The sequence below is a fragment of the Piliocolobus tephrosceles genome, chromosome 16, assembly GCF_002776525.5.
Source record: "Piliocolobus tephrosceles isolate RC106 chromosome 16, ASM277652v3, whole genome shotgun sequence".
Lineage (NCBI taxonomy): Eukaryota > Metazoa > Chordata > Mammalia > Primates > Cercopithecidae > Piliocolobus > Piliocolobus tephrosceles.
The window spans coordinates 18,047,295-18,059,204 of NC_045449.1; the positions used below are offsets into that span (position 1 = coordinate 18,047,295).

At 50.5% G+C, this 11,910-nt stretch overlaps 1 protein-coding gene across 2 annotated transcripts in view; it reads left to right on the top strand.

Annotated features, from left to right (window-relative positions):
* Positions 1-11,910, top strand: part of MYO15A (myosin XVA) — a 74,049-nt gene that overhangs the window by 58,890 nt on the left and 3,249 nt on the right. For both annotated transcript variants that reach the window (XM_023191736.1, XM_023191737.1), the window contains 5 exons: positions 1,275-1,435; positions 2,487-2,620; positions 6,969-7,102; positions 7,489-7,622; positions 9,110-9,250. In XM_023191736.1, the coding sequence (XP_023047504.1) occupies positions 1,275-1,435; positions 2,487-2,620; positions 6,969-7,102; positions 7,489-7,622; positions 9,110-9,250 (704 nt within the window). The remainder of the gene's footprint in view (positions 1-1,274; positions 1,436-2,486; positions 2,621-6,968; positions 7,103-7,488; positions 7,623-9,109; positions 9,251-11,910) is intronic.

The following is an 11,910-nucleotide window of genomic DNA, read 5'->3' on the forward strand; positions in this document are numbered from 1 at the left end:
AAAAAAAAAAAAAAAAAAAAGCATTTCATTCTGTGAACTATTTTAATCCCCACAACAACTGTATGAAGTGGAGACTGTTAGTCTTTCCATTTACAGGTAGCGAAACTGAGGCTCAGGCAGGGAGGCTGTATTAGTTTCCTATTGTTGCTATAACAAATTATCACAAATTTATTGGCTTAAAAAAACACAAATATATTACCTTGTAATTCTGAAAGTCAGAAGTTCTAAAATGAAAATGGCATCAGGGCCAGGTTCCTTCTGGAGGCTCTAGGGAAGAATCTGTTTCCTTTCGTTTTCCAGCTGCTAGAGGCTACCTGCATTCCTTGGTCCATGACCCCTTCCTCCATCTCCAAAGCCAGCAGTGTAGAATCCTCAAATCTCTCTCCCTGCCAGCCTCTGCTTCTGGTCTCACATCTCCTCCTCTGACTCTGACCCTTCTGCTTTCCTCTTATGAGGACCCCTGTGCTGATGATGTTGGGCCTGCTTGGACAATCCAGGATCATCTCCATCTCCAGATCCTTAACTTAATCACATCTGCAGAGTGCCTTTTGCCAGGAAGGTGACATATTCAGAAGTTCTAGGGATTAGGACCTGGACATCTTTGCAGGGGTCATTATTCAGCCTGCCACAGAAGTTGTGACCTATCCACAGCTGCATAGTGGTAATCATGTAATCATACCAAACTCCCTCTCTTTAGTAAGATTTTACTGCAGGTGTGAGATGGGTAGCAAAAATGTCAGTGCAAAAGAGGAAAACTTGAGCCTCTCCCAGGCTCAGACCCCAATCCTCCCCACCCCCACCTATGCCAGGTGCCTGGCAAGGGGTCTCTCCTGAAGGAGGTCTGCAGAAAGCTACCCACTAGGTCTCGTAGTCTGAGGCCTCTTGTGTTTGTCCTTGTCCCCAGCCTCCTTTGGAAAGGAGCTGGGCCTTCTCTGAGGATAATGCAGGGCATTTTCCTAGATGCAGGCAGGCCACACTCGGGGCACTCTTCAGCAGCCCCTCTTTCCCCAGGAGAAATGGAGCATTACTTAAAGCTTTGCCTTGGAGTTATTACCATCTGTGGTCATCAACATTTCAATAAAACATAGGACACCCCATTCGACAAACACGCTCTCCTTTAATGAGGAAGCTGTGTCCCAGAACAGGCAGGTGGCTTGCCCGAGGTGATACCTCAGCTGGGTAGCAGGTTGGGGTCTATACACATGCTCTGTACAGGTGCATACATGTGTGTGCACATATGCCCCCACCCAGCCCTGCCTCCCTGCTCTCTGCAGGCCAGCATGTGTGCCCACTCAGTCGCCATGCTTACATCCTGGATGTGGCCTCAGAGATGGAGCAGGTGGACGGCGGCTACATGCTGTGGTTCCGGCGTGTGCTCTGGGATCAGCCATTCAAGTTCGAGAATGAGCTATATGTGACCATGCACTACAACCAGGTCAGCACACGTGGGTTTCTCTGGACTCTGGGACCTTCTAGGCTCCCCTGGGCCTGTGAGTCAGACTCCACAGCTGTGGCGTTTGAAGTGTTCATGATTCAGGCCCTGTGGACGTCTCTAACCCTGATGCCTTTGCTCCCCTATGTGGTCTCTTTGGAGAAGTCGAAACAGCCCTCACTACCTTTGAGGGCCTTTGTGCATGCCATCCCTCCATCTGTACTTCCCAGCTTATTTAAGTCCTTCCCAGCAAGCTGTCCCCAAAAAACACCTCTTCCATTAGGCCCTCTTTGCGTTCCCCTTTCCTTCAGATGTGTTCCTTCTCTGAACATGGGCCTGTCCTTTGCTCCAAGTGCTAAGCCAGGCTTTGCTAGTATTGTCACTTTTGTCTGTGTGTTATTCTGTGAGACTTGGAAGTCCTCTAAGTCAGGATCATGGTACAAAGTCTGGGTTCTCTCCTACTGTGCCAGTATGTGTGGAAGTGCTTGAACAGAAAGTGTGTGTTTTTGTGGAACTGGTGCCAAAACTTCAGGAATTGTACACAATATGGTCACGTAGCTTTTGTGGTCACATGGTGTCACTGTTGAAGCATAGCCCTGTGCAGTCCGGCACCATACTACTCAATGTGAGGCTTGTGGACCGGCAAATCCTCAAGTCCCGCCTTAGACCTCCTGCCTCAGAGCCTCTGGAGCCCAACCTGGCCATCTATTCTGGCAAGCCCTCCTGTGGCTCAGGCAGACTCAGTTTTGAGAAACAGCAGGCCCGATAGATACATGACCACACTGCAGTGTTGATGCTCTGCTCTCACCAGCCAGCCCACATCCTGGCAAGGTTGCTGTGGGGACTTCCCTCATGGGCATCAAGGCCACAGCCCTCCCACATCACCCTTACGTGCTTCTGCCATCATTCTCCAAAACCCAGGAAAGTAATAGGCCATCCTATCCCAGAAGAGGATGGGGCTGCAATCATTAAACATGCATGTCCCCAGTCCCCTGCAACCAAGTGCCCACACGTGTGCCTGCCTGGCAGCCCCTTACCCAGGTGCTCCCTGCAGGTCCTGCCTGACTACCTGAAGGGCCTCTTCAGCAGCGTGCCGGCCAGCCAGCCCAGCGAGCAGCTGCTGCAGCAGGTGTCCAAGCTGGCTTCACTGCAGCATCGCGCCAAGGACCACTTCTACCTGCCGAGCGTGTGAGCACCTGCCCTCCTGTCTCAGCTGGGGTGGACAGGCAACCCTGCCCTCTCAGCCCACCTCCACCCTCCTCAGAGCTGGCTGTCCCCAGGCCCCCAGACTCCCCTCTTATACCAGTGGGGCTGTCTGGGAAGGGGCTGTCCTTGCCTGGGGGCTGAAGTTTTCCAACTAGCCATAGGAGCTGGGACCCCGCCTCTCTTTCACAAGTTGTTTCTGGTTGGTATTATTAGCTCAGAACAAAGGTAATGTTAAAAAAAGGTTTCAGGACACATGTTCCCTGTGGTCCAGGAAATACACGTGGCTATGCAGAAAGATTTAGCCACAAAAACATTCACTGCAATGCTGCTACAAGAGCAAAAGATCAGAAGTAACCTGAATATCCAGCAACAGGGAGTCATCAAGTAAATTATGGGTGTTAGCCTTTATTTACTTATATATTTAGTTAATTATTGATTTTTTCTTTATTTTTTAAAAACGATATACCACTTTTAGGCCGGGCACGGTGGCTGAAGCCTATAATCCCAGCACTTTGGGAGGCCGAGACGGGCGGATCACGAGGTCAGGAGATCGAGACCATCCTGGCTAACACGGTGAAACCCCGTCTCTACTAAAAAATACAAAAAAACTAGCCGGGCGAGGTGGCGGGCGCCTGTAGTCCCAGCTACTCGGGAGGCTGAGGCAGGAGAATGGCGTAAACCCGGGAGGCGGAGCTTGCAGTGAGCTGAGATCCGGCCACTGCACTCCAGCCCGGGTGACAGAGCAAGACTCCGTCTCAAAAAAAAAAAAAAAAAAAAACAACGATATACCACTTTTTATAGAGACGGGGTCTTGCTGTGTGGCCCAGGCTGAACTTTTTTAGTTTTGTAGAAACAGAGTCTTGCTACTTTGTCCAGGCTGATCTTGAATTCCTAGGCTCAAGTAACCCTCCTGCCTCAGCCTCCCAAAGCAGTAGGATTACAGGCATGAGCCACCCTGGCTGGCCTAGACAGCCTTTAAACTGATGTTCTCTAAGTTATAATCAATGCTCACAGTGTACATCAGTTATTCTCAAATTTTTGGTCTCAGGACCTTTTTACACTCTTGAAAAGAGCACTTCGGCCGGGCGCGGTGGCTCACACTTGTAATCCCAGTACTTTGGGAGGTCGAGGTGGGCGGATCACCTGAGGTCAGGAGTTTGAGACCAGCCTGGCCAATATGGTGAAACCCCCTATCTACTAAAAATACAAATTAAAAAAAAAAATTATCCAGGTATAGTGGCGGGCGCCTGTAATCCCAACTACTCAGGAGGCTGACACAGGAGAATCGCTTGAACCCTGGAGGTGGAGATTGCAGTGAGCCAAGATGGTGCCATTGTACTCCAGCCTGGGTGACAAGAGCGAAACTCCATCTCAAAATAATAATAATAATAATAGGCTGGGCCCTGTGGCTCACGCCTGTAATCCCAACACTTTGGGAGCCGAGGTGCATGGATCACCTGAGGTCAGGGGTTCAAAACCATGCTGGCCAACATGGTGAAATCCCATCTCTAATAAAAACACAAAATTAGCCGGGCATGGTGGCACATGCCCATAATCCCAGCCACTTGGGAGGGTGAGGCAGGAGAATCACTTGAAACTGGGAGGCGGAGGGAGGTTGCAGTGAACTGAAATCACACCATTGCACTCCAGCCTGGGAAAGAAGAACAAAACTCCGTCTCAAAAAAAAAAAATAAATAAATAATCATAATAATAATAACAGGACCTTGTGGCTGGGCATGGTGGTGCATGCCTGTAACCCCAGGTACTTGGGAGGCTGAGGCAGAAGAATTGCTTGAACCCAAGAGGCAGAGGTTGCAGTGAGCTGAGATTGCACCACTACACTCCAGCCTGAGCAACAGAGTAAGACTCCGTCTCAAAAAAAAAAAAAAAGAGGACCTCAAAGAGCTTTTGTTTATGTGGGTTATATCAATTAATATATTTACCCTGTTAAAATATTGATGTATTAATTCAGTTAAAAATAAAAATAATAAACCCACTAAATGTCAATATAAATAACTTTTTATGAAAAATGACTATATTTTCAAAAAACATTTAGTGATTCATGGGTGTGGTGGCACATGCCTATAGTCCCAGTAACTCGAGAGGCTGAGGTGGGAGGATCACTTGAGCCTGGGAGTTCGAGGCTGCAGTGAACCGTGATTATACCACTGAACTCCAGCCTGGGTAACAGAGCAAGAGCCTGTCTCAAAAAAAAAAAAAAAAAAAAAAATTAGTGGGAATTTTACATTTTCAAAGCTCTGTACTTTTACATTTTCAAAGCTCTGTACTGTCTGACTTAAGGGAGCTGGGTTCCCAGATCTGCTTCTGCAGTCAGCCTGTTGCCATCTCATGTTATGTAGCCTCTGGAAAACTCCACTGTACACTTGTGAGAGAACAAGAGAGAAAACCACAAGTTCCTAGTGTTGTGATGAAAATGGTTTTCAACCCCCTCGACCACACTTTGAGAACCCCTGGAAAAAAGAATAGTAAGATGATGTCCATACCATGTATATTCCAGCACCTGTAACACAGTAAGGGCTCAATATGTAAAGCTCCTTATTTTTATTTTTATTTTATTTTTGAGACAGAGTCTCTCTCTGTCACCCAGGCTGGAGTGCAGTGGCCCTATCACGGCTCACTGCAGTCTTGACCTCTTGGACTCAAGTGATCCTCCCACTTCAGCCTCCCAAGTAGCTAGAATCACAAGTGCATGCCACAACGCCCAGCTAATTTTTTTTTTTTTTTTTTTGAGACGGAGTCTCGCTCTGTCACCCAGGCTGGAGTGCAGTGGCGCGATCTCGGCTCACTACAAGCTCCGTCTCCCGGGTTCACGCCATTCCGCCTGCCTCGGCCTCCCAAAGTGCTGGGATTATAGGCGTGAGCCACCATGCCCGGCCATGCCCAGCTAATTTTTAAATTTTTTGTAGAGACAGGGGTCTTACCTGTTGGCCAGACTGGTCTCAAACTCTTGGGCTCAAGTTATCCTCCCTCCTTAGCCTCCCAAAGTGTTGAGATTACAGGTGTAATCTTAACGTGCCACTGCGCCTAGCCTAAAGCTCTTTTTTTTTAAAGTATAATTTTAAATGAAAAGAGCAGGAAGCGGCCAGCTGCCGGTGGCTCACGCCTGTAATCCCAGCACTTTGGGAGGCTGAGGCGGGCGGATCACGAGGTCAGGAGATCGAGATCTTCCTGGCTAACATGGTGAAACCCTGTCTCTACTAAAAATACAAAAAATTAGCCAGGCGTGGTGTGAGCGCCTGTAGTCCCAGCCACTCGGGAGGCTGAGGCGGGAGAATGGCGTGAACCTGGGAGGCGGAGCTTGCAATGAGCCAAGATGGTGCCACTGTACTCCAGCCTGGGCGACAGAGCGAGACTCCGTCTCAAAACAGAAAAAAAAAAAAGAGCAAGAAGCACATAAAGATATAATCCCAATCCTGGATGAAAATAATAATTGAGTTACTACTTTTTGCAAGGGATCCTGCATCTGCATTATCTCAGCTATTCTTCCCAACTTCATTTTATTTTCTCTATTTACAGATAAGGCCCAGCGAGGTTATATGGCTTACTGAAGTCTAGCCAGCTAACAGTGGGGGAACCAGGATCCAAAACTGGGGAGACTGGGTTCAGATGCCAGGCCCTTACCCCAGCAGTGGAAAGAAGGACAGATGTTACCCAGGGGATCTCTTGGGAGCAGGGGGTCTCTCTCCTGGCTTTCTCCCAACCCTTCATCTGCAGCTCCAGCTGGTCAGGATGGGCTGGGACTGCTACTGATATTTTCCAGATGTCCAAAGAGGTAAAGGGTCTGCCTCAGGTAGCAGCCAGCATGTGTCAGAGGGAAGAGGACTGGGACAAGCTGATGCCCAGGGGCCTCAGCCTGGAGGCCCAGGACTCCTTTGCTCAAGGCTTTGCCCAGCCCTGTGGCTGCTTTGCCCACCCTGATGTTTCCTCTCACCCCTCTGGCTTTTACTTCTCCTTGGGGGCAGAAAGTATAAAGGATGAAATTGCCTTGGGTTCAAGTCTTGCCCCCACCAACCCATGCTGCTCACTCACTCAGTCACTGTGTAACCTTGAACTAGTCAGTGAACTTCTGAGGGCCTCAGTTCCCTTAACTGCAAACAGGGATCCTAGTGGTACTAGCCCCGGCCATGATTAAGCAGTACCAAGGCACTGTGGGCGCCTCTACCCCACCTTTGGCCCATTTACACTCCCTAGCATTTAGTCTTCCAGGGAGGTGCATAGATCAGGTCTGCTCTGCATGCCTGCGGCACAGTGAGGATTGCCTGAGCCTGGGAGCTCACTCGGGACCTTTTTCCCCTCCCTCCGTACATAGGCGGGAAGTCCAGGAGTACATCCCAGCCCAGCTCTACCGTACAACAGTAGGCTCGACCTGGCTCAACCTGGTCAGCCAGCACCGGCAGCAGACACAGGCGCTCAGCCCCCACCAGGCCCGTGCCCAGTTTCTGGGTAAGAGCTGCAGGGGAGGGGAGGTGATCACAGGGGGCTTTGCTGAGGAGGGTGGTCATGGAGCATGGGTGTGGAGGCACCTTTCTTTGCACAAAGGCATTTTTCAGTGCTGGTCAAGCTGAGCACCTGCCTGGAGAAAACATGTCTTTACAATTTTTATGGAGCTGTCACCTAGGCTCAAAGTGGCCCTAGCAGAGGAAGAAGAGCTGCAAGCAGGGATAGAGGAAGAGGCCGTGAGAAGCGAGGCCAGAGAGATGGGAGGAGACCCAGACTGAGGGCTCCTGCACTGGCTGGATACAGCCCAGAGAAGCTGTGCAGTTCAGGGCCATGGCTGTTGTCAGTGAACCCTGCCCAGCACGTAACTGCCACCCCCTCTCCCTGCCCAGGCCTCCTCAGCGCCTTACCTATGTTCGGCTCCTCCTTCTTCTTCATCCAGAGCTGCAGCAACATTGCTGTGCCAGCCCCTTGCATCCTTGCCGTCAACCACAATGGCCTCAACTTTCTCAGCACAGAGACTCATGTGAGTGGCCTCAGCCTGGCACTGCCATCACCACCCTCTGTTCCCTGGTCCCCTACCCCCTCCAAGGGGCCAAGACCTCCAGCCGCCGAAGCCCAATTCCACTGGTTACAACCTTCATGATCTCAGGCAAGTCTCTTCCCCTCTCTGAGCCTTGCTTTCCTCATCTGGAAAATAAGGATAAGAGTTGAGCCCACCCATAGGGCTGTTGTGAAGGTGTGATGAGGTAAAACATACCCTATGCACTCAAATAGTACATCTGTGTGCTTGGGCTGCCATAACAAAAGACCACAGACTGAGTAACTTAAACAACAGTAGTTGATTTCTAACAATTCTGGAGGCTGGCGGTCCAAGGTCAAGGTGTCAGCAGGTCTGGTTTCTTTGGTGGTTTGCCGACAGCTATCTTCTCGCTGCGTCCTCACATGGCCTTTCCTCTGTGTGCGCGCAGCCCTGGTATCTCTTTGTGTATCCTAATTTCCTCTTATAAGGACACCTGTCATATTGGAGTAGGGCCCATCCTAACAGTTTCATTTTAACTTAGTCATCTCTTTAAAGCCCTTATTTCTAAATACATTCTGAGGCACTGGGAGTTAGGGTTTCAACATGGGAATTTGGTTGGGGACGTGATTCAGCTCCTAATAAGTAGGACCTGTTACCCCCTTAGTTTTTGCTCCCAGAACTAGACCCTGAGACGGGGATTCCAGGGCAAGTGGTTGATTTAGAGTTGATTCCAGGAAATACTGGAGTGAGGAAGTGAGACGGGGAAGGGATGGAGCCAGTAGAGGGGGTGTTAGCAAGCAAGTTGCTGATGTGGTCACCTGGAGGTCAGTCCAGCTGGGGAGCCCTGAGAGACAGCCTAGAGCTTTGCTTCTCTCCTGGGAATGAGGGAGCTGGGGTATCTATTCAACACTTCCCATCTGTCATTAGCAAGGGCTTCTTTCTGAGGCATTAACTCTCTATCACTCTGACTTTCCCTGTATGTGGTCTAAATTTGCTTCCTGGGCCAGAAGAAAAGCCCCTAGACAGGCTAGGTACTTGACTCACATCTGTAACCCTAGCACTTAGGGAATCAGAGGCAGGAGGATTCCTTGAGCCCAGGAGTTTGAGACTGGCCTGGGCAACACAGGAGGCCCCGTTTTCCACAAAAAGGAAATTTAAAAAAGAGGTGCAGGTGTTCACAAGAAGCAACTTTGATGTGAAGTTCAGGGCACCAATACCTCTGTATCCCAAGCACTTAGAGCACTTAAAGCAGTGCCTGACACATGGTAGATGCATCATCAGTATTTGTTGAATCAATTTCACAGGTGAGGAAACTGAGGTCCAGAGAGGTAAAGTGATTTGCTCAAGGTCACACAAGTCACTGGGGAACTGGTACTTGAACTGGAGTGAGTCTCCTGCCTCCTGTAGATCTGATTTGCAGGGGAGGGGTAAGAGTGGTTGAGACTGTCCTCACCCACAGGCCTGTCCGGCCCTTCTCCCCCTACTCCCAGGAACTGATGGTGAAGTTCCCCCTGAAGGAGATCCAGTCGACGCGGACCCAGCGGCCCACGGCCAACTCCAGCTACCCCTACGTGGAGATTGCGCTGGGGGACGTGGCGGCCCAGCACACCTTGCAGCTGCAGCTGGAGCAGGTGGGCCCAGCCCTCAGCCCAACATTACCTTCACTGGGCCCTTCTCTGGGCCTGGCTCCAAGATATGTCAGGTCCCTGCCATGTCCCAGGGAGTATCCAGGCCAGTGCATGGGACAGAACCAACCACAGCGCAGCACAGAACTGCAGATCATTATGGTGGTCATCCAGGGAAGCAACTTGGCAGTGGGAACACGGCAAAGAGCAGTATGGAGCCATAGAAGATTGGTGACAGGGCAAGGACACTAGAGGTTTGAGAAAGTTCACCTGGGCTGAGATGTGGAGGCTGGATTGTAGGCCCCAGGATTGAGGGTGGAGAAACTGGGCTTCCTGTGTGACAGATGGTGAAACTGAGACCCACCTGTCCTGTACCTTCCTATGTTTGCAGCAACTGTGGCTATTACTTAAAAGGCAGGGGTGAGACAGGCACTGTGGCTCATGCCTGTAATCCCAGCATTTTGGGAGGCTGAGGCAAGGCAAGAGGATCACTTGAACCCAGGAGTTTGAGACCAGGCAACATAGTGAGACCTAGTCTCTGAAAAAATTTTTTTTAAAAAGCGCCTATAGTCCTAGCTGTTCAGGAGGCTGAGGCGGGAGGACTTCTTGAGCCCAGGAGTTGGAGTTCGAGGCTGCAGTGAGCTGTGATGGTGCCACTGCACTCCAGCCTGGGTGACAAAGTGAGACCCTATCTCTAAAATAAAATGTAAAAAAGCATGGATGACCTCTAGGCTCCTGTCCAAGTCTCATAGCTTCCTGGGGTCAGGGCAGGACTAGCGTTTTCACCCCACTGAAGAGATAGGATTCAGGCCCAGAGAAGGGGCAGAATTGAGGTTGACACCCACACGTCTGCCCTGTCCAGCCTGTGACATCCCCCCTCCAGGTCTGGGCCCAGCACCACTCCCATGACAAGGCCTGTCTTGGAGGGGGGATTTCCCAGGGCAAGGGAGAGAGACTTCCACTGCCCTAGCCCTGCCTCTGAGGGACAGGACCAGACAAAGTCTCCTTGACCCCCTGTGCCCCTTGGAGAGCCTGTTACTTGGGTCTAGGGTCCTTATGGACTCCCCACTACACCCCAATCTGCTCCTGCCTGGGGTCACATAGATCCTTGCCTTACCCACTGGTAGCCTTGGGCCCCAGGCCTGCCGCCTCCTTCCCAGAGGCTACCTCCCTGAGCCCGTACAATGGCTCTGTGGTGTTCTCCTACTTCCTTTTTTTTTTTTTTCAGTAGAAACAGGGTCTTGGTATGTTGCCCAGACTAATTTTAAATTCCTGGCCTCAAATGATCCTCCCACCTCAGTTTCCCAAAGTACTGGGATTATAAGTGTGAGCCACTGCACCCGGCCTTCTCCAACCTTCTTGTATGAACCTGGTCATTTCTTCTTTGGTTCTTTTCTGGTCCTTCCTCCCCTAGACAATCTTTTTTTTTTTTTTTGAGACAGAGTCTTGCTCTGTTGCCCAGGCTGGAGTGCAGTGGTGTGATCTCAGCTCACTGCAACGTCCACCTCCTGGGTTCAAGCGATAATCCCACCCCAGCCTCCTGAGTAGCTGGGACTGCAGGTGTGCGCCACCACGCCTGGCTAATTTTTGTATTTTTAGTAGAGATGGGGTTTCACCATTTTGGCCAGGTTGGTCTCGAACTCCTGACCTCAAGTGATCCATCCACCTTAGCTTCCCAAAGTGTAGGGAGGGGCATACAGGCGTAAGCCACCACTCCTGGCCCCCTAGACAATCTCTAAACGTTGCGGAGTCTGGGCCTCTCCCCAGGGTGCCCTATCTGATACTGAGGCTTTCAAAACCACGTGACCATCACAGCATCCATATTTCTACCTCCTGCCCAGACTACCTGAGCTCCAGGCTCCCTCAGCATCCCCCTTGGAGACCAACAGTCCTCTACAGCTTTCCTCCCAATCCTCCCAGGCACTCAAGCCCCAAATCTGGGAGTCCTTCCCATCCCTGTCCCTTCCTCTCATGACCTCTGTGGCCTCCTCTGCTACCTCCCTCCCCTCTGCTCATTCCTCCAGCCAACCTGGCTCCCTTGTGCTGAGTTTGTTCTCCCTGCCCTGGGTCCTCTGCCCTCACTGTCCTCTCCACTTGGAATGCTCTTCCCTGATTCATCACAGGGCCCATTGTCTCCCTTTATTTGGGTTTCAACACAAATATCACCTTTTTCTAGAAGACTTCCCTAACCCTCGTCCCTAAGAACTCATGATCCTTGCCTCCATAGCCCTTATTATGGCTTGGACATCATTTAGTTATTTGTTTATGTATTATCTCCTTATATTAGTCCGTTTTATGTTGCTATAAAGGAATACCCGAGGCTGCATAATTTACAAAGAAAAGAGGTTCATCTGGCTCACGGTTCTGCAGGCTGTGCAAGAAGCGTGGTGCCAGCATCTGCTTGGCTTCTGTGGAGGCCTCAGGAAGCTTTTACTCAAGGCAGGAGGCAAAGGGGAAGCAGGCACATCACATGGCAAGAGAGGGAATGAGAGAGAGAGGGTCCAAACAACCAGCTCTTGTGTGAACTATTAGAGTGAGGACTCACTAATTACCTCTGGTAACCAAGCCATTCATGAGGGATTTGCCTCCAAGACCCAACACCTCCCACCAGGCCCTGTCTCCAACATTGGGGATCACATTTCTTTTCTTTTTTCTTTTTTTTTGAG